Raw genomic sequence first — 23,044 nt, 5'->3', positions numbered from 1 at the left:
GCCATAACAGCTGAAACGCTGAAGTTGTTTATTGCAGCAACAGGAGCGATGCAGTGACCCAACACTAGCAACATTTTTTTGTGCATTTAGTCCCTTGCTGCCACTCACATGAGTAGGGGATGCAATCTCGGAGCATTGCTTGTCAAAATTCACTGCTTCTGCAGTTGTCTTCTCCCTGCCACAGACGGGTAGCTGGTGAACCAGGAGTGATCAGAGTTCCTCAAGGTGTTCTAGCCTAACAAATACTTTGCAAGAGAAGGGCTGCGGTATTTTCACACTATTTGAAACAGGCCAACTCCCAATACGCTCAGATGAGGACTAGTGAATGTAGCAAATACACCAGCTGCAGGGGAAGCTAAGGACAGGAATAGATTTAAAAATATGAAAAAATATATGGAGAAGTGCAAAATGTACATACCTACATTACTCTGTTCTAATAAGACTTAGTCTGCCGTAAAGAAAAGCAGCCTTGCAAACATCACGGCTATTTCCAAGCCTCTGCAGTTGTCAGAAGTTTTGTGTTTGGACTCACCCACATACACCACAAACCCAGGCAGTATTTCAAAGTGGGTCTTTATTTTTTGAACTAACACAGACGTAGCATGAGAGTAGAAAGGCAGTTCAAAACACAGAAGCTCAACAGATCTGTCCTGTACTGTTTGTTATTTCTGATTTTTAAAAAATATAGTCTAAACCAAGCGAAGCAAGCTTCCATCCCCCTTGTAAGGGGGGCAGAACTAACTTTAAACTGAAGCCCTAATACACTTTTTTTACATACAACCACCTGAAAAAGATCAACACAGAAAGCCACTTACAGGGATTAGTAATGAATATTCCCTCTTTACCATCACAACACACTTAGCAAAATATAATGACAGCAGCATTCTACCTCCAATAATACAGTGAAGAAATAGCCCTTCTCCTAGCTGTTACCAAGCCATAGGGGGTAATCTCTTGTTTCCGATCTCTTTTCCCAACAAGCTCTCACTTGCCTCTACAGGGTCTGCCAGGTTGCATGAAAGCACGTTCACTTTCAGTCCGGTTCTCCAACTGGGTGACAGAGTAACCTGTAAAAATCATGAAGGATCTTTGGTTTTACAGCTGTATAGCACTTTGAAATGTATTATTTTTTAATATCACACAGCATGTTTAATTGACAGGTTTGGTTATACATATTTACATTATTTCATACATGAGTACACACATTTTATACTATATACCTGTCACTGCTGAAATAAAACACTTCAATTTTTTTCCTGTAAATAGAGGCAGAGGGTGGGGGAGATAGGAGAGTAAGAACAGTTTTGCTAAGCAGGGCGAGTTTAAAAAAGGGAGTCCGTTTAGATTTGTCCTATAACAGGCAGTTCTATGGAAAAGGAATCCAGTCCAGGATACAGCATGCAATTTTAAAAAGTAAAGAATATTGTAACAGCAGATCTTTTAACAATTGCTCCAGGTGTGTGAATCTAATATCGTTGTTGCTTGAGGGAGGATTGCAGGTTTTAGACATAACTAATCACATTATTTCCAAAAATACAGGTAACTGAGAAATATACGTAGGTAACCCCATAGCTATCTGGGCCTTATTCTCGCAGACAGGTACTGTGAACTTTATTCACTATAAACCAGCAGCCACAGAAGTCAGTGACTGAGTAAATAATGTATACATGTTTTTGAAATATCAGCTCCTTAAATCAGTATTGGCTATGAGCAGTTTGCCTGGAAGAGGCCTGTATATATGTGATCCTCAGGGACATCCCCTAATGTTGCAGTTATGACAAAGACTGTTTCCTTGGCACATTCAGAATATGCACAACAACTAATCCTTGTTTTTAAAAGTTCAGCAGAATTGACATGGAGTTTTTCAGTACTAAATATACTACTGAATGGGAAACAGCCACTGTTTTAAATTAAATACTAACTTTAAAATAAATCTTGCTTCGTTCCAAAAGAAGTTGCCATTTCAATGCAGTCTTCTTGTCTTCTGTTAGAGCGAGGAACTCACGGACCTGTTAATAACAGGACATCACAGAACACTTCCTTAGCAAATAGTTATAACGTCATCTCCACAACAAAATGATGATGAAAAGAGCATCTTACACATTTTCATATATTTCTAAGCTATATTTTTTCTCTTTTAACATAATGCTTGGTGTGGTATATGTACCAAGACAGTCAGATTAATCAGAATAAATTGCAGGGTGTTTGAGAATCAAAGTTAGGGAATTCCGACAATGTTCTCAGAAAAGTGTGAATTAATTAAAATAAGAAGGTATTCTGAAGAGGGTATTCACGCTTACATTTAACACGTTTCTTCTTATTAGCAGCTACTGACTTCTAACTTTTGACTTGTTAAAGGCCGTGTGTGTGCATATGTATCCATATGTACACACAATTTTTTTAACCAGTGTATGCACGCAAACGTACAAAGAACATTTACATACATTTGTAATTTTCATAAGGCTTCATAACTCAGATCAAATAAGAGCAACCTATTTCATTTCCACTCACTGTGCAGCCTAATGTTTCCTCAGCTACGCAGTCAGACAGGTAACAAGAATAAAGAGTGCCTGTGTGATCTGTCAGAGACACAAGTATTTCAAAGCTTGGGTAAGTTGACTTTAAATCTGAAGAGACGTCGTTGCAGAAAGTGCATGTGTTTGACATTTCATTCACCAGAAAACGGCATATTGAACTGAAACATAAGAAGATAATTAATGCATATATGCAATTCCTCCTTGTTTGAAAATGTTTTCTAGACTGAAATTTCCCAAGAGACTTTTCCTCTTTAAAAAAAAAAAAAAAAAATCTTCTAAACTCTTAAATTTGACTGAGCCAAAATGGCCTCTCTCTTCTTCACTCCTCTAGGGCCAGAAAGAGCAAGTCCTTCATAAAGCCAGCTCCTCTTCCTCACTGCTTCTGGACGTCTACCCAACAGAAATTCAGATGGCCTCCTCCAGAGGAGTTGTATTTCGTGTCCGGAACAGGACTGAAATATTGTTCCATGTAATTTGGATCAGAGGAAGATGGATAAGCACTTTTTAATACAGATTTAAAACAGGCAGTTGCTTACCATCTGTTGCGAATAAATTTAGATGCATTATCATCAATGTCCAGTGTAGAAATATAGCCATAAATAATGCCATAGACTGGCTCAGGTTTCCCATCACTCTGTAAAGCTTCTTCTTTCAGCTGTTCCACAGTATAAACATCAACTATAGTCTCCCCTAAAAGTTTAAAAGACATGTTAAGTGTGCCTGAGAAAGAAGCAACACAGAAGAGCAACAACCAGGAAAGGATCTTAAGGTAATAAAAAGGAGAGAATTTGATCTAGAGCAGCAGAAAAGCCACACATACCTTCCTTTTGAAGCAGGCTTATCATTTGGGGACAAAAAATAAAACAAAAGGGGAGTCAAATGACAAAAATATCCAATATTTAATCTTTCTATCTCCCAAAATGGGTTTTTGACAAAAACTTTCCCTCTCCCTTTTTTGTCCTTATTCAAGACAGAAAGAACATGCCCGACAGGCTGCAAGTTGGCGTAGTCACCAGCCCTGAAGATACGTAACTGTATTATAAGGGTTAGCCCCAGTAACAACAGTCCAAACTTTAAGTATTGAGCCAGGCTACACCTTAGTTTTGTTTCTATGGACATACTGAGCAAGAACTTGAAATGTCAACTGCACTTTGATACTACACTGTATAGTTGAATAAAATCAAAGTGTTTGGATCCATGCTTACAGTTAATGGACTCTCTTGACTGCTCCTCCATTTTATCATACAAAGCTCCTGATTGTGCACTCTCTTTTACAAAGCTGAAGAGAATCTGGGCTTCAGCTGTTTCTTGAAAATATATTTTTAAAAGTTATTAAAATATGTAGCATGTAGAAATAACAGCGTAATTATATTTTACAACTTTTTATTCTGGTAGCACCAACATGTTGTCTCTTGGAATTAACTAAGAGATGCTTTTCTCCTTTTTTACTTTAACAGTTAGTCCTACATGGAATATATGAAGGCTGCTCAGATAAAATTAAAAGAAAATTAAATAAAATTTAAAAATAGAAAAAGGTAGAAGCCAAAAGCATTGGTCACTGCATAACAGACAAGAAGCAGGGAGCTTTCTGAGGCAAGCAGGCAGAAGAAATCAGACCTCCAATAGATTTATTCATGCATCCTAGTCTGTAATGATTACTAATACCGAAGGAATACTTCAACAGCTCTTACCTGGGTTAGTTGTAATGATGGTTTTTGATATCACAGTTGCAGTCATACAGTTCCTAAATTTGTCAAAATTTATTCTCACATCTGCTGCAAATATTACTGTACACACAAAAAAAGCTGTTACTGTAGAGTAAGTATCATGTTAAAAACTATGTTAAAAATATAAAACACAAGTTGTTATACCTGTTTCTCGTGGGATCCAACTTTGTGCAAGCTGGATAGTTTCATTATCCCAACTAAATTTAAAAAAAAATAATGTATCAAAACATTTTTGAAACAGCACTCAAACAGTTTAGTACTAAACTGCTAGTTAGTCTAATATCAAATAGATACAACATCTTTGTTACAAGCCCATGCAAACACAATGCCGTGTATATCCACAGGCATCTAGTTTGCAGCCAGCCATGATGCTGTATGTACGGTCTAATCCACTCCCTACTTTATCCCATGCCGAACAGGAAAAAATAAAGAGCTATTAGATTGTTCAAAATCATTCAATGCAGAAAATACCTGGAAAAATACTGTGTGTATTTCAGAGCTTTGACAAAGTGATTTCTAACTAAAGCAAGTTGCAGTTAAACAACTGTTTTCCAGCTGCGCCTTTTCTGTGGGAACAAGTTGGTTCCTCACATCACTAGGCCAGATGTTCAGCCAGCTTTCCAACACTGGAATGCTTGTAACTGTGGATGATGAGACTGGAGTGAGGTCAGTGGTATCCCTCAAAAATGATAATTTGATGGTTAGTTCCCTTGATAATATCTCACTCCGTTCCTCCTAAGTTCGGATGAGAAGAATACTGCCAAAGCACAGTTTTGTTCTGGTGGGTTTTTTTGTTAATCCTTGGAAAAAGATTTAAGATTTTTACTTTTCCTCTAGCATTGCTCAGCTGCCTCTTCACTGATGGCCTCTCAAATATCTTCACTACCACACTTGGTCAAGGATTTCCTGAATGTTTTTGCCTCTGCCTATGGCTCCATGAAAGCACAAAAGGCACTGTTTAGAGTAACCACACAAACACCACCTCATCTCTATTTCAGAGGACTCCTGAAGTACAGAGCTCTGTATCACTGCATACCAGCACTGAAAATGGAGTATCAGAGCTGCTGCTGCAGATTAACGTTGGTGGCAGCTCGGGGCTAGAAAACTTCACATCACAGGTGCTTATTAACACTAATATGTTATGTATATGTAGTTAATGTAGCACATTAACTGTGTTAAACATTGCACTGAATGATAGCACAGCTTCTATTGCAGACACAGAGTACTAGGCTGTCTTGCTGCTTCTATCTAGGAAACAAAGGTCATTTCAACAGACAGCAAGCCCAGTGCAAAGGAATACCCACATACCCTTGCACATAGATAAGCCACGAGTTAATTGAACAAACTATGGGCAAAATGCAAATGTTCCTGTGTAAACAAATCACTACATGCATAAATCGTTCGGACCAAGCCATGCTTGTAAATGGGATACAGTTTGAAAATATGGCAAAAGTAGTACCAAAACATTTCTGTGCCATTTTAAACCAAGTATTTCAACCTATTTCCTTTCCACTTGTTAATTCTGCTTGGATTTAAAAATGAAGCATGCTCCTCTTTCCCCCCCCTCCCAGTTGTGGCAGAAATGTACTGTCTTTGCAGCTGTTTTTAAATGCCATTTCCTGAATTAGTTCAAATTTCCACATTAAAAAATGTAGCTGTTTGGAACTAAGCTTCATTTTGCCATTCATGAGATGGCAGTCTGTCAGCAAGTCATAAAACTAGACAATACACATAAGGTCACTCTAATGAATCTCTTTTTTAAGGCTCTGTTCAACTGTGCTGCCTCTTCACAGTTGCCACACAAATAACAATACATTTCAATTAAAAGATGGTGTTATAACGGTACGTACTATGGTTAATTTCTTTACCTGCCCTTGCATTAATTTCTGTATTTTAGTGAATTAAAACCATTTTACCATACTATTGGGAAAGACTTCTCTGTTTCGTCGTACAGCTTTACTTCACACCTCTGACCTTTTCTTTTGTCTGAAGTCATAAAATACTTCGGCTCCCCAACCTTTAAGAAGAAAGAGAAGCAGTCACTTTTCCTGTACTAAATGTTTAGACGAATCGAAGTGATAACCTAGAAAGCAGAAAAGTTAAAAAAAATGGAAACCCCCCCCATGTACACTATTAAAAGAAAACCTATACACCACTGAAAGTTTAACAGCAGGACTTTTACTTCAAGACAAAGGGATGCGTTTTGAGTCCCACAATCCATATTCGCACTAAAGTCAATTAGGTTACCCATGCTACGGCAGAAAAACACCTCTCTGCTGTGGCTCCGTAACTTACTGACTTTACAGCTGCAAGCACATTAAGGATTCTTCCATCAAGGCTTTGTCCATTTGCAGTGATATCACCCAGTGAGTAATAATCCTGAGGGTCCTTGACAGGCAGATGCAACAGAGAAAGTAGTTTGGTGTCCATTTCGTAACATGAAGATGTTTTGACCACTGAATGATTTTCACTGAGCAATAATTTGTAGCAACTAGACAGTGTGCACAAAACAGATCACATTGATCAGCATTTCACTCACTCATTTCATATTAACAGTGTAAAATGTTAATCCTTTTCCAATGAGAAAATAACTGCTGATTTATTCCCTTATTGTTTTCCCTAAACATACAGAAAAGTTGTAATTAATTTGTTCTTTTTTTTTAAATAGAAGAATCTTACAGAAGATTTATTATTGTGCACTTTATATGAATTCAGAATTGAAAAGCCAGCTAGCAATGTACAATACATATTTGTAAGTCTTTCAGCCCTTATCAATCACTAAAAATAAATTAAATTCTGAAGTGCCTTTAATCCAGGTAACTGAGAGGTTTTGGCATTGTGACATAAGACACTACTACAGTCAGACTGGATTTGGTAAGGTGCTTTCCAAAGCAATAGCCCAGTGACCTCAGTAATATTTGTAATGCACTGTTAGCCAGTGGAAATAAGATATAGTCAATATCTTCTGGATAAATATATTTTACAAATGCTGATGAAATCTATAGATTTAGAGAGGAGCTATTCTGCTTAGTGAAGTTCCTGCCTGACATTTATTTTACTTCTTTCTGCTTGGCCAGAAAGTGAGTGTAACTACTACAGCTATACATTTCCTAAAGCTTAGAGATGATCAATAAGCAAGAACATAAAACTTCCAACTTGCCAATTTAATGTGCATATATGCAATATTCTTATAACTGTCATATGATTAAAATATTAGAATATGACCAATTAGGAAATAAACTAATTAAAGAACAGGTGTATTAGTCTATCTAACATCTAACATCTTAGGTGTCTAAGATAAGTTATATCTAAATTACAACTTGCAGTGTTAGCTAGTTGCATATACCAGTTCAAATTGTTCACATTTTAGAGAATACACTGAAAGACGACATACATACATTGCGTGACACAAAACGAATGACGATGCCTTACCAAGTAAGTAACAAAGAGCATCACAGTGTATTAAAATACCTTCTAGATAAACAGGTCATATGAATGGATTTTGTTAAGGATATACTGTCTATAAAGCAGTTATATCTGATAAAACACTTCAGCAAAATCAAATCAATTGCAAATAAGTAGACTGTACTCAAAGAATTAAATTTATTTTGTTGCAAAGAGCATTTTACTTTATGACAAAACTGCAAAGACTATATAATGAGAAATATATTCTCTTTTGAGATTACTTGACCATGCAGGGAGGAAGGTACAGCTACATAAGAAGACTAACCCCAAATACTTCTACCAACTGTGTGCTGCTGCAATCAGCTGTAAACTAAAGCAAGTATTAACTTTGATCTTTCTGGAAAGAACTACCAGTCTCTGCTTTAAATTTACCTGGGAGTTACAGGGTTGAATTTTTCTTCCCTTTCTGGTTCCTTTGACTGAATTAAAGGATTTTCAATTGTAACTAAAATAAAACATTGATAAGCAATGTCAGAAAATCGAATAGAGATACATATTAAGAGAAGTGGCTTTTAAAAATGGTTGTTTTCAGGGTTGACATGGAAAGAAGATACATGCAGTAACTACTGCTAAATGTTTTCATGCTGAAAACCATATCTGCCCAGACAGCTCACATTATAGTCAAAGTCCCGCAGGAGTTCTCAAGACGTTTAATGGAAACAAAACAACACGGAGTTCTTGTGTGTATACACTTCATAGTCACAAGCTTTATCCAAACAATCTGATCTAGCAACCATGGGCAGCAAAGTCTTTCTATTAACTTAACAAAATAAAAGCACAGAACATAAATACAAGATTTTTTTGGTGTTTTTTAGGAACAATCATAGTCATATCTATAACTAAATTAAGACAAACACCAAACTGCTTTACAGAGTTTATTTTTTCGTAATGTATAAGAACTGAAGATAATGTAAGATTTTAGATTGATTTAACTATAGGTAATTTCTGGGTGGCTGCATTCAGTTGATTTGTATCAGGTCTTTTTGTTGACATATTTACTGGTTTTGAATTTAAATCCTTGAAAGCTTATTCCTTTCCTCTTTATACTTAGCATAACTGAACAATTTGTTTCCAATTAGACTGTTTTCTGAGTCCTCAGAGAAAAATATAGCAAAACCACAAATACATAACACTGATTTACTGGGGGGAAAAAAACCACATTCAAACAGAAACATGTTAAGAATAAACTCCAGCTTACCACAGTCACCAACTCTAAAGCTTTCTGAAAGTGATCGAATGTATTCTTCTTTGCCCCAAGCATTTACATTTATAAAATAAGTCGGTGAATCACGAATAGTAAAACCGAAGGTGTATCTTTCAGACCCAATGTCTGCAAAAATAAACAGAACTATTACAATCCATTAGCATGGCTTGATTTCAGATCTAGAATACATGGATGAAAACTGCTATTTCGAGGCTTTGCTGCATTTTGTCATGAATTTACTCCCCGCAATCTGGAGAGTACCACGAGAGGTCAGCAGACTGCTCGGTAAACACGTTGTGTTCACGAACGGGGACGTCTGCCACAGTGGGACCTGTACCGTCCTACCCAAACATCCCTTAACTTTAGGCAGCATCATATAAACTTACAGAACTAATGCAAGAGAAGGAAAACAACTGTGAGATGCTACAGTCAAAGCATGGACACACATGAACAGTGCTAACACGTGAAGCAAGGCTACAAACACATGCTAGCCCAAATTTTGTAACAGGTAGGCTGTCTAGTTGCCTGTGCCCACATACAAGACCACCGCGGTGACATACAAGGCTGCAGATCACAGGCAGTGGCACTGCCCGAATAGTACCAAGGGGTTTTACTGAATAAAACAAAGTCTTTTGAGTTCTACGAAAAGTTCATGCTCAAGAGGATATCAGTCTCAGAAACACTGCACTTCCTTTTCTCTTTCAGCTGATTAGCAAAGCTCTGCATGGATCATACAGCATTATGCAATATCTTGTTTTTAAATTATCAAGGAAAACCATATAGCGATCCACACAGAGTAAGCATTATCTGACTGCAGTTCCATGGAGGCATAAATATGAACACCCCATTTTCGGACTATGTAGAATAGTTTGTGGTGACGATGATGGCTTTCTAAAAATCCACCACCAGAGCAGCTCAGCACGATGACAACGCCAACAGAATAGCTGAGCACTCACACAGAGGTGGAGATGCTTCCTAACAGTGGCTGTATCATCCCTGAGCTGTAGATATGGTGTTTCAGTTTCCAGCTAATGCTGTATTAACAACATATTATTCACATTTTTTTCTTTAGGAGTACAATATAAAATGAAGCTGGTGCTATTCAGACCAGAAATTACTTGCTTCACTCCTCAAGACATCTCCTTAACATTGCTGGTTTAAGAGAGAATAAATACGAAGGGACCAGATCAATTCCAGCAGTATTTGTGTAATAGTGGGTTCATATTGGTACCACCTTCTTCAGACCCTGAAACATTTCCATGATGGAGTTTTTCCAAACAAATTCTAATTATAAGGTTTAGCCAAACTGATGCTGCTCTTTCATCTTGGTTCTCAAACACACACAATTTTCTTGTACACTTTTATTCTATACATTTTACTCTAAGAAGTCTGTTTATCATTTAAATATTTATTTCAGTCACATTTGCCAAATTATTCCGCATACGAAAATGAAGTAAAAACAGTTAAGAGGGACTGTACTTTTTCTGTCTGGAAAGCCTCTGACATCTGTTTTCCCAATCACCACACCGATTACATTCTAAAAAATAAAAAGATTATAGAATACAAGTATTAAACACAGATGTATATGATGAATTAGATTTCATGGACTTGTACTCCACTGATGATAATAAACATATTTCTGACTGGTAATCATTTTAATCTATTTATTCCACAGTGCCATCTGAACTAAGGACTAGAACATAAGCATACCATTTTACTTTAAGAAAAAGAGTAACTAATAAAAATATTAAAAGAAATAAATCTGTTTCTGTTTGTAAAGACAATGGGAGGACAAAAGATCACCCAAAACATTTGCCATTTTGGCTGTTCTACAGCAATCTCTCCTCAGGTAGGCAGCAATATTGTTGTTTCACGCTCTCTGCACAGGTCTCTCATCTCCTTAAATGCACTCTGAAAAGTCGGGACAGGATTTATTTTACAGTTAAGCATCCAAGGTTTCCCCTGCTGTCAGCACCAAGATACACACGTGTACATCCACAGGGAGAGCCATTTATCCTGTCCTCATCTAAGCAACATCAATTCCTGCAGGCGCCTCCCTCTTGCTGCCTGTCTCTCAACCGACTCCAAAGGGAGCTTAAGCAATAAACTTTTTTCATGATTCAGAACAAAATTAATCTTATTCTGCTTTGCTAAACCTTTATTATGCAAAAGCACCCCAGTCTCGGTTGTCAAACAAAACTACTAGGAGCAAACACACACGGAAAGAAAGATATATAAATCTAAAATATATATATTAATAATATATAGCTGTATGGTGGTTTTTTTTTTTAAAAAGAGTCTTCCTCAGTGTGAGAGAATATTTCAGTGCTAGTTTGGGATTTAAGAGAGAAGTGATGAAAGCTGGTATGGTAACAAGGACTGGAAGGAGCAACTGAGGCTGCAGTACTGCAAGGGTCCTTCAAAACCCGAGGCATCGCACATCTCTTCCACTTCACGTGTGCCCACTCACAGTACTGCCCGACTTCCTTGTCCAAGCAGGGGAACCACAGCAGCTGGCTAGCAAGGGGCAGTGTAACCATTTAAGGATCCACACAGGCTGAATTTTTGCGCCTATTCACAAAGCAACACAACCTGACTGATTCACCGTTACAGCACTGACATGTGCTCAAAAATTAGGTCTCATGTTCCCCGTTCACTCTGAATCACTAGATGGAGCAAGGCAGCTGTCTTATCCTACAGCGATGGAAATGAGCTCATTAAGACGACCTAAGTGTACAACAGTGTAATATCCAAGTTCTTCCAGTCTTTCTAACAGAATATTTTCATTCTGTCCACAACATTTAGTGATTTAGATTAGGATTTTCTTTTTCTATTTTTGGTTTTATTTCTTTAAAAAAAAAAAATTCAATTAAATCAGAGTGCAATATACCCTGTATCTCACCACCAGTCAGAAGAGCTGACATTTAGGATGACTCTTCCCATGAGTTAAGCTGATGTAAATCTGCAGGTTCCAAAAGAGATCACCCCTGTCCCTGCTGTGAATCTATTCACCTCTCTCCTGTTAGTGCTAAACCTGCACAACAAGCTGTCAGAAGGAAGTGATCTGGCTGGAAACTATTTTGGGGGAGGTGGGGAGAAAGAGGGTAGAAAAACTTCCAGAGATCATTTCCTTGATTGGTTTATTGTGCAACCACATAAGCACTAGTTTCACCAAAAGAGGAGGAGCGGAACACGCCTGCAAGGAGGAAGCGGGCCACGCTGCCTGTTTTTTGGCAGAGCATTGCTTAAGGCTGCTGGACCAAATCATGAGACTACAGCATTAACACATTGCAAGTTTCTGAGACTTTGATCTATTTCACTTTTAAAAAATAAGCTGTAAAGTAAAAAAATACAACTTTGAGTGATGTGTGCTCAACCCTTTTAAAGTCCTAAACACATACTGGTTGTTCTGTCAGGAGATCAGGTGAATTACTTTTTTATAAAAATACCTTCTTTACTATATGTTTTTAATTGCAATACTCAAGATTAGTTTTATTTGTAAAATAAAAGCTTTTGAGTTAGTGGATCCCTGTATTTGGGAGGAACTGTGAGTGACAGATTAAATTAGCTTTGCTGGAGACCAGGAGTTTATAAAAAGTTGGAAAGAATACAGCTGTGAGGACATATAAAACTCCCTCTCCTAATTCATCCATTTTCTGTGAGTTCTCTTTTATTTTTTTAAATAAATGAGAAAAAAAATGCTTAATTGTGCCCCTCCCAAATAAAATGCTATGGAAAAAGGAAGTCTCCTTGTTTTCACTTTTGTTACAAGCATCAGGACTTCCATGGGGCATACAGCTCTGTGTATTTACTTGGAGCTGCATGGAGAGATAGGACTGTAACAGCGCACCCCAGCTCGCAGTGCATCAGTGGGGAAGTGCCGCTCTCTGTTTTGTTCTCCAGGCTCTGACCCCAAGCAGCACCAAATGCTCAGAAGACACGTTATCGTTGGTGGGCTACAAAGGGTGAAGTGTGGGAAGTACTACAACAGAGAGAACAATGTAGTCTTCTCCCTCCCATATTTAAACATCATCTTGGAGAGTAAAGAAGGAAAAACTGTGCCCCCCCAGACGTCCTATTTTTTATTCAACCATCTGAAACCCAAAAGAGAAAAATTCTGAGTTTTGCAGAACACTCCTCTGCTCAGCTCTTATTCCAGTGATGATAGTCCTTACTCATATCAGGACAACAAAAAAATTAATCCTCAAATATCTGTATGAATCTAGCAGCTACAAAGCCTTGCTCTTTGTTAAGTTTACTTTTTGGTTCATCCTACTCTCCTGTACTCCCACAAGCAAAATTCTTAGCTCCTTATAAAATGACAACCACAAAACCTGGGTTTTGTTCTAAAGAAACAGAAGCAATCCTATCTGACTCAACAGGAGTTTGGTTTGAATAATTCAGGGCTGTTGTTATTTAGCTCAGAGGAACTGAGCACACAAGTGAGGACTGCAGGATTGGGCCTTAGGTTCATAGCTTGTCGTGAAAGACTATTATAGGTTACAGATGTATTGTGACTACATAATGCTGACTCTGTACATGTCTTTACTAATTCAGCATTCATTTAAAACGTTACAAAGAAGCCTCTGAGACTTTCAGACATTGAATTGTCCAGTCAATATCTACAGTTCTGGTAGCCACATACTCTGGACAACAACAGCATCAATTTTCATTTTGCTGGTTTCTACACAAAGAAGGTAAGGCACTTTATATCTAACAATTATACTAACGCTATTAGTATCTAAATACACGTCAATTACATAATTTTGCAGTAATATAATACAGTCATATACAATTTCATTTGAGAACAAAAGTACTATGTCTATGAGACTTACAGGACGAGCAAGATTTGGATGCAGATCTGAAAGTGCAACAAAGTCCCGTGCAGAACTATAATAAGCCATTCTTTATCTGTAACTTGAGAAAACTAATTTAGATTTTTTGAAAGTCTAAACAAATCACTTAAAACTATTCATAGTGAGAAGAAGTTATTTTTTAACACAAATATTTTGACCTAAGTAGCATCTGTCTTCAATAAAAAGCACTTCAAGCCATCTGAAGCAGACAATTCTTTATTGTTTGTATTTGGCAATGTAAGTTATGAATTTTACTGTAACTGCTCTACCTGGGCTTCTCAAATAAAGGTCTGTAATTTTTATTTATTTATTTATTTAGCATTAAATTACTCCATTAGCACCAGCCTCTGAAAAATATTTACCCTCCTTCTCCTGTCTGGGAAGTCCAACTGAATTTAATGAGGCAGTTCATATATAAAAGGCCGTTTACATGACAGGAAAGAAAAGTGTTGCACTGCAAACTGCCTTAATTGAGGTTTTGGACTTAATATTAAACTACTTTAAAATGTGAGTTCGTTCCTTCCTCAAAAGTAGAAAAGTCTTAAATGTATTAAAATAAATTTAAAAAAATTTTCCGGCTGCCAACATTGCATTATTGCCCATTCCTGTGAGCTACTGAGCACCCAGTTCCTCTCTATTGATGCCAAAGTCGGGCCATGGACGCTTTGTTAGCCTGTCTGAATGCCTCTTATTATTTCATGAGTACCCTCAGAGACATTACTGATATTTAGCAAATAGTTGTCAAATTCTATTTGTTTGTAAAAGGAACCATCAAGTTGTCCAAATCGTAATAACCTTTAATATGAGAGAACCGCTGACATTTTTCAGAGGATGCTGTTCAAGCTTTACAACAAAAGTCTTGAATGGCTTTCACAGTCTTTATACCTGGCACCTTGTGTGAGAATTGTTAACCGTTTCCTTGGGCATTAGGATAATGATCTGTTGAGCACTAGAAAAGGAATAGACAGTCTACACTTTAAAAAAAAATTAAGCAATTATCTGAGAACAAAGTGATTTCTCTAAAAGAGCGTTTTATACTAAACTCTCACAGAAAGATATCCCAAATCTCCCTTACTGAACAGTGGGGCCCTCAAACCTGTTCCCATCCCGTTATATGGAAGAATTCACCTTCAATTCCGTAGGAAAGTCGCCTCAACTATCCCTCTGAGGCATGTTAATATTCTTGCCTCAAAGAAAGTTAAATACTGTTAAATGACATACCTCACACCACAGCTGAATCAGGTTAAGGGAAACAGCACTGGAACACGTGGACCGAAGGAAGATTAGAGGGGCAATTTCAGATTTAAAATGCTGCAGGCCCTGACGGGGGAAGCTGCAGCACGCAGTTGTTCCCCTCACTTACCCCCTCAGAGGCAGGGGCTGAACTCCCGGGACAGCTGAGGGAACTTCCTCTCACCAGCTCCCAGGATCAGGCCTTCTTCTGAGAGAAAGGGCGAGATGGAAATCAATTAATAACAGTATAAAGCCTTTGGCACCACCACCCCATCCCAAACTGCTGTCTGGCACCAGCCGAGCTTGCATGCCCAAACCCAGGCCAGGCTCTACACTGCAAAGAGATTTTTTTTTGCACAGATCCATCATCACCCTCATTCCTTTCCCTGCCCAAGCCTGAGCAACACATGGCCGTCATCCCATACAGGCAGGGATGGCGTCAGCTTGGAGGCTGGGCAGGCAGAAGTCCTTACCACAAACCCACCCACCACCACGGGGTCTCAGGGGAGACACAGACCAGCCAGGATGGGAAGGGAGCGCTCTGAGAGGAAGGAGTGAGATGCTCGAGACTGAGAGACAAAATGGCGGCAAGTGCTGAGGGCGGGAAAAGGGCTTCGCGTGTGGCCTTCCTTCGAGGGCGTGAGGGGGCTCCACACAGCAGGCACCGGCCACTGCCCTGGGGCTCAGAGGATGGATGCTGAAAAAAAACCAACCAAACCACGAGAAATATGGAGTCCTGGGGCTTTCCCGTACCTGAGGAAGGGTGCTCAGCCCAGAGCACAGCACCGCCGGCTTCAGCTTCAGTCAGCAAGCTCTGCGTCAGGTCCGGAGCTGAGAATTCAGAGCGTGGGTTTCGCTTTTTGTGAGTCCTCTGGTCTGTGGGGCTTTACCCGCGTCCCCTGCCATCCCTGCCCTGTTGCTGCCTCGGGGGAAGCGGCTCCATCCTCACACCCAGGCAGGGTGTTAATTTGAGCCACTGATTGCATCTTTTTCTGGCTGTTCTAACAAAATTCCTGTATTTCCTTGCAGTGTTATTCCACAGCAGACCCTGGATGAATTTTTCCCTAAACAAATGCACTCAGCAGGATCGCTGGCGGGTCCCAAATCCCTGGACTTAAAGCCGACGAAGCACCAGTCCTGGAGTCTACAGTCAGGCTTATTCTGCTGCGATGATAAACACACAACACACCAGCAAGACAAAGCACATTTTAGAAAGCTTTGGAGGAACCATTCCCTAGTTCTTTTTTTTTTTAATTTTCCCCTGTGGTAGGTCTAAGAAAAAAAAATATTGCAGCCTGTATTTTATAAATGAATTAAATTTATGTTTTAAGATATTATTTGTATTGATTTGCGCACAGCAATCCTGGGTTTTCAGGCCCCGCAAAAGACTAGAGTGAGCCATTTTGTCCATTTATATTGCATATAAAATTATTTTTTATAAAATCAATACTCTTCACTTCTGTATCATAAACCATTTTACTCCTGATGAGTAATTTTATGACCTCAAGGTCAGGGCTATTGAAGTTTTTAGTGTAGCCTGAAAAATTCCCTGTGTTGACTCTGTATTACAGGATCTTTCATTTCTTCAATTAAACAGCTGAAAATGGATACCACCTGTGCTCTCATATTTATTGTGCCACTAAAGTCCATGATAATTACACTTTCCTGATGACAAATGGCATGCCAGAGAACTGACAGCCTAGGTGGGGGTTTTTTAGGTCACCTTTTATACAGTATGATCCATGGATCTAACTTTGTTCCATAGGTTTGAAGTCTCCAGTAAACAGAATGAGGTCATTTTTTTTTTGTTAGTCCTGTTGTTTTAATTATCTCAAGCTAATGAACAAGCAGAAGATAACGAACATGGTGATGGGATCCTAATTGAATGGAAGGAGAACTCATACGGTAGCTGGAAAATACTGGCAAAGGTACAGGTCACATTCTTACCACCATGACTGCAGGATAAACCAGGAAAAAAAAAAATGGAAATGGGATCTGCAAGGTCTCCACTGCTGCAGAGGGTGGTGAAAGCAGGATCACAGCCCATGGACTCACAGGTGTTGAGCTTGTTTAGTGTCTCAGCAAGGTTTTGGTGGGACAGGAGCACCTGCTTAAGTGCAGCCTTGCTGAACAGAGCTGGGATCCTGTGCTGCTGCCCAGCACGGTCAACACTTCCATTAGGTTTTGTCCCGGCTGAGCTGCTTTTCTCCCACAGGCACAAAAGGCAGGTGAAACCCAACGCGGCCAATGTCCCCGGCTCAGGGCCACAGGTATTGTTTCATTTGAAAGCCACCAGAACAAAGATGCTGTTGTGCAGTGCGCCTCGACATCCCCATAGACTCAGCCGACATTAATGATTAGGTGGGTTTGCTTTGTGGTTTGGTCCCACTCCCATTTTCAGTCTGCCTACATTTTGAAAAAAAAAAACCAAAACAAAACAAAACAAACTGCTCTTTACTTTCTCATGATATCTCCTGCTTGGGAGATGTTATCAGGGCCATCGTGAAAAGGGATGCACTGATCTGGCCACAGGCACAAAGGCAGCAGACATGAGACCAGAGTTATTTCCCTGGAAGATTAGATTTTGAATTTCTAACATGCAAATACTGAGGCAAGAAGTCATTTGATTGACGTACCTGTCTCACTGTGATGCTGTGACTTCTGCCATTCGCACAGCTCATGGCACAACAGGGGACAGTCAGTGATTTGGACTTCTGTAGGTTGCTGTAAACAAATAACAACTTTACTGGTGCTTATAACAAACAAACATCTAACCTGAGTGTCTCCCATTAATTTACAATGTCAGCTCGTTCTCCAAGTTTGGAATTTTTAATACAAACACTGAAGAGAGCCTGCGAAAACAAAAGCTACTCAACTTGTACTCAGCTTTACTCAAGCTTTCCTCCTCAATTGACCTCAAAGTGGTCTCTAAAATAAATCAGCATCGTTATCTCCCTTTGACAGCTGGAAAAACAGAGGGAAAAGAAAGACCAGAAGCAGTTTCCTGGGGGCCATGCACCACACGAGGACCTGCTCCCCTCTCCAGCACCAGACTCTGCGGGAGGGCAACAATATCAAATTTTTCTGATCTAGTGATTGATTCCTGAAAAGTCTGAGTGATTTTAACTCTGTGGCACTTCAGCGGCACTTAGTGCTCTGCCGGCTTCAAGCTGTGATTAGCAAAGACTTCCCATACACGGCTGCAAACCACACAGTCCCTGCTCATTAGGGCTTCATGAATGGATTTAAATTACACTCACTGGCATGGTCAAGGAGTGCAAATGCCATTTTGTAATTCATTTAGCAAATTGTTACGTGACAATCAGTCCCGTTTGGATGCAGGGGACGCTAGTCCCGGTCCAGCACTAGCAGGGACATTTCAGAAATCATCTTTAAAAGGATCTTCAAAGCTAGAGAACTGTAAAAATATTTGCTCTGAGTTTTACGCTGCCCACAGCATTTACTGAGTGGGCTCAGTGAATATTTCTATATTCTTAGGACAAAAAGAATCTGTAAAATGAAAAGGGCAGACCTGTAATTTGATGTAATTGGCCTGACTGAATGCATTAAAAGCAGCAAATTATTGAAGGTATTCACTATTCCGCTGCTCTGGCTGATACCTGAACTGGCTGCGAGTCGGGAGTGCTGATGGAGTAACGATGGACATCTTCAGCAGAAGTAATGGAGGTGCTGATGCAGCCAACAGATGCTCAGTGTGCTGAGGGACATTTAATCTAAACTTCTCCCCATCACTGCGGTGTTCATCTCTTGCTTTGCCCTGCGTCCCCCTCCCCTGGTCCCCCAGTCATCCCGGTGCTATTTCAGTGGGATTTCCTCGCTCTGAGCAGCACCGTGACCTCCTGCAGCACAGGAAAATGCAGCAACCCAGAGTTTTATTTTTAAATGAAAATGAACATGAACCATGGCTGGTTCCTGCCTAGCCCATGCTAAATTCTGGCATTCTGGTCCAGGGAAGGTCTGCCAAGACCTGAGGCTGGTGCATCCGTGTGGCAGCAGCATGAGCAGTGCCTGGTGCCTGCAGGCAGCTCAGGCGCCGAACGTGCATGTGAACAAACGGGGCGACGTGCCAAGGCCACGGGTGGGGATGCCAACAGCTCTGTTCTGCACGAGGAAAGCCCCACTGCTGGCAGAGAAGAAGAAAGCTTTCTTTCAGGTGTAAAACTATGTGGGACATGTAAGTTCTGCCCTTTCCAGCTGTCCAGGAAGGATGGTGTTTTGAAACACCAGCTGCTCTCGAGACTACAAAGTCTCCTTGTTCTCTCTGATGAATTCACGTGAAACTGCTTAAAACCAGACCCGGACTTCCCCACGGGCAGGGAGTGGAGGGCATCAAATGCAGCAAGGACGGCGTTTCTGCAGCGCTCCATACTGGGGGAAGGTAGAGTCCTTGATCTCCGAGGCAGGGCCTGGATGTCTGTTCATCAGCAAGCTCAGTTCTTAACTAATTCAGCACTAATTAATCCCTTCTGCAACATTCACACAATGGTGGGGCAGAAACGTCGTCACGCAACACAGGCAAAGCAGCACAACCCGGAGAGGGAAACAAGCCATCAGCGCCAGCCCGTGTGCTCAAATCAGTTCACGTCAGGTGGCCATCACAGAATTTTCACAAAAAATAAACAACAGCACAATTGAAATGTAAGACCTTCTAGATAGTCACTAAGTAGCTGGTGTATTTTCAGCAAATAAACATATCCCAGAACTAGTCCTTGTGTGTCTTTTTTATAGCAAAAACTCAGAATAAGATGACCACGTAGGAATTCACTGCTTGAAAACACTGCCACAAGTCTTTTTTCTTCACTTCTCTTCACCTCCACACGCTCTACCTTGCTTTTTTAAAGAATAGGCTTTAATAGCCCCAGATTTAAAGCCCTCAGCCTGCTGTTTAGCTTACCTGAAACTACAGAGGTAGAAAGTGCTGCTTTTTGGAGCCTACAAGCAGCATGAGAGCATCCAGGCTACAGAGAATAACTCCTCCTGCAAACAATTCCAGAATAATTGAAGTGAGGTTAGTGAAATTACTTGGATTTTCATCACTTTCCCCAAGACTAGAATTTCCTCCTCCTTCTATGAGCAAATATTTTCCAACAAAACATCATTAATTAAAAAGTACAACAATTAAAAATATTTTTAGTGACAGCTCCCTGACACTGGAGAAGAATGCTTTGGGAGAAAAAAAGAAGATATTTAGCTTCGGTTGGCTGCCATTCAAACATTTTCATCTATTCAAATCAATGAAACCAAACCCAAATAAATTCTATCTGGATTTCAGTTTGAGACACACGATGCTGAACAATACCAATTAGGACACATGGGATGAGCGTCTTCCAGCGAAAAACTGGGGGAAAACCCTTCCAACCTTCAGCTGCTCCAGTTTCCACCCAAGGCTAGAACTCGATCCCTGAACGAGCAGTCCATAAGGGGGAAAACTTGGGACGTAATTCTCAAAGACAGATGGGGATGGATGTAAGAAAAAACTGGGATCTCAGAGTAAATAGAATATTTTCCCCCACCACAGAATTCAGTGAACAGAGCACCAGTGAAATCTGAACAACCCATCCAAGCTGCACTTTCCAGCAAAAATATACCTTTGATCTCCTGGCTGAGTGTTTGGCCTCGGTGCGGCGGTGGCAAGCCTCCCATTGCCTCTGAGAGCCAGGACCGCATCCAGCCCCGTCCTAGGTAATCATGTGTCAACATTTCCACGGTACGCCTGCCTGCCTGTCAGCCAGCTCGTTAGAAAATTCCTGCAGACCAACACTGACATTTTAAGGTTTTATCCATTAGAAAAACAAAACCTCCCCTCCCCAAGCCTGTCCAGAGCACAAAGGTACAAGACCTGATCAAAACAGGATTTTATCAAGAAGTTTTCCCTAAAGAAAGTGAACGCTAGAGGTCAATCTAACAACTTGTCCCGGAAATACATATCCCTGGAATAAAGTATTTCAGACTTCTTCTGTGTACTGTACACCTCTCTAACGACATCCAGATTCATGGGCTTGGCAAGACGCTTCATATCTAACAAGAGTTTCTTCTGTTCTTTCGAATTTGTTCTTGTCTTGCTATACATTAGTATTTCCTTTTCTGCAGCTCGCCTGTATGATCGCTGTCCCAATTCATGGCTCGCTGATGTACTTAACCGCCCGTTTATGAAACAAAAGGAGAAATTGGCACTTGCGTGGGTAAATACTGGAGGCCAAGTATGTCCCTGGTGGAACTCTGCTGCAGTCGGTTGAGTGAGATTAGAGATGAGTGCAGGAACAGAGAAGCAGCCATCGCCACGCAGATGAAAGCTCGGCTGAGTCGGGATCTCATGTCTCATGGATAAATCCATGGTTTCAGAGAGGCAGCAGGAGCCTGCTGGGACGCAAGCGATGGGTTTGTGATTTCCAGCCTTGGAGTCTGATTCCCTTCCAAAGCATCTCCCATCTAATAGCAACAGGGATGACTCCATTACCTGCGCCTCGCGCTTTCTTCATCTCATCTTCCGCACTCAGACTCTGGAGGACCTTGTGGCTACAAACTCCCACAGACTATTTACGCATAACACACAAAAAAAATGCTTTTGGTTGTTGTTTTTTTTCCTTTATCATTCTTAAACACCCAGCCTTCCCATTTCAGTGAATTTCTTCCTCCCTCTCCCCTGCTCTTAGCAATATAAATCAGATGTAGCCCTGCCAGCCTGCTCCAGCCTCCCCATCGCATCCTGCTCCGACAAATCCCCAGCTCCCCTTTTATAAGGCTTCTGCCTCGGCCAAACTCGATGGAGACACGGAAGGAGCGCAGACTTCGCCGACACGGAGGTTGCCTCCGCCGGGAGAGCCAAAGGGGATTCAAGGCACAAAAAGTCAAGTCAGATGAAAGTGCAGATGCAGCAAAGAGCATGTTTAAACACACGATTTCTCCCGGGGAGTCACCGGGACCGCTCGTGTGCTCCGCGCTGTGCACATGTGCGAGTGCTTTGCTGAACCCAGGCCAAAATGCAGTTGTTCTTTATGAACACAGGCCAGGTCCTGTAGCACTGAGTAACGCCAATGAGTAACATTTATTCACAGGAGTGGTCTCTGTGGAGAAGGGCTGCCAAGTCCTGGCCCCGTAAGATTTTTTCTTTAGCAAGCAGCCAGAGCAGAGCTCCATATGGCAACGCCGACTCCTCACTCAGCAGCTTGCCTGCTGCCAGCTCCTCGGTGGAAACAGCCCAGCGAGGCAGAAATGTTCCAGCTCAACCTTCGTGTTACTATTATCTTTAAAAAACTGCCAGAAAATTCCTTTAAATTTTTCCAAGGAGTTTCTGCCTGCTGTGGCTGCCCGCATGACCATGGCGGTCCCGGCTGCGGCCAGCGATGCTCTCCCGGGGCAGCTGCTCTCCTGGAGCAGCACCCAAGCCCTTCCCAGACAAATGTTTCTCCCAGGGCATGCCCAAAGGCTGTCTGTCCTTAGTGACCAGCTCCTCAGAGGCCTGGCACATCCCAAGGCTGCTGCAGAAGTGATGGGCTAGCTGGAAAAGCCTCTTACGCTTCTCTTCAGGCAACCTGACCTTAACATGGAGCTTAAGCTTGTTCAGGGACACGTCTCTGATAGCCCTTCCCTGTTCCTCCACACACAGGAGAGATTTAGGAGGGGTACAAGAGTGGTTGGGTGCAGAGATGGATGCCTTGTCCCACCGTGCAGCTGTCGTGCATTAACACCCTTGCTCTGAGACAGTCAAAATTGGGCAGAGCTGAGCAGGAGACCTGCACCCACCTCCCTTGCAGCTTGTCCCAGAAGCTGGGGGTTCTCAGTGCCTTGCCTTGGTAGTTTTTCTTCCATTAAAATGCACAAAGGAAGATGCAATCCCCTCCAGCCACAGGTGCTGCCTTTCCCCAGTGCCACCATTCCTTGCCATCTGCCTGGGAGATGGTGCTCCCAAAGGCTGTCTGCACCCAGAGGCTCTTCCCAAGGGCTGGCAGCAGCAACCCCAGCAAACAACCCCTTGGTACAGCAGAGACACAGCGCAGGAAC

General features: G+C 41.0%; 1 protein-coding gene across 1 annotated transcript; it reads right to left on the bottom strand.

The window, feature by feature from the left end:
• Positions 1–929: 929 nt before the first annotated feature.
• Positions 930–13,837, bottom strand: MEIOB (meiosis specific with OB domains). The gene is made up of 13 exons (XM_010079120.1): positions 13,769–13,837; positions 10,413–10,470; positions 8,928–9,059; positions 8,102–8,174; positions 6,560–6,755; positions 6,181–6,281; positions 4,409–4,461; positions 4,229–4,324; positions 3,743–3,844; positions 3,074–3,227; positions 2,512–2,695; positions 1,923–2,009; positions 930–1,067 (listed from the first exon to the last, which is right to left on the bottom strand). Exons 1-13 carry the CDS (start codon positions 13,835–13,837, stop codon positions 930–932), a joined length of 1,443 nt encoding a protein of 480 aa, XP_010077422.1.
• Positions 13,838–23,044: the final 9,207 nt, after the last annotated feature.

Source organism: Pterocles gutturalis, unplaced genomic scaffold (assembly GCF_000699245.1).
Source record: "Pterocles gutturalis isolate BGI_N339 unplaced genomic scaffold, ASM69924v1 scaffold36063, whole genome shotgun sequence".
Lineage (NCBI taxonomy): Eukaryota > Metazoa > Chordata > Aves > Pterocliformes > Pteroclidae > Pterocles > Pterocles gutturalis.
This window is presented reverse-complemented; position numbering and strand designations above follow the sequence as displayed.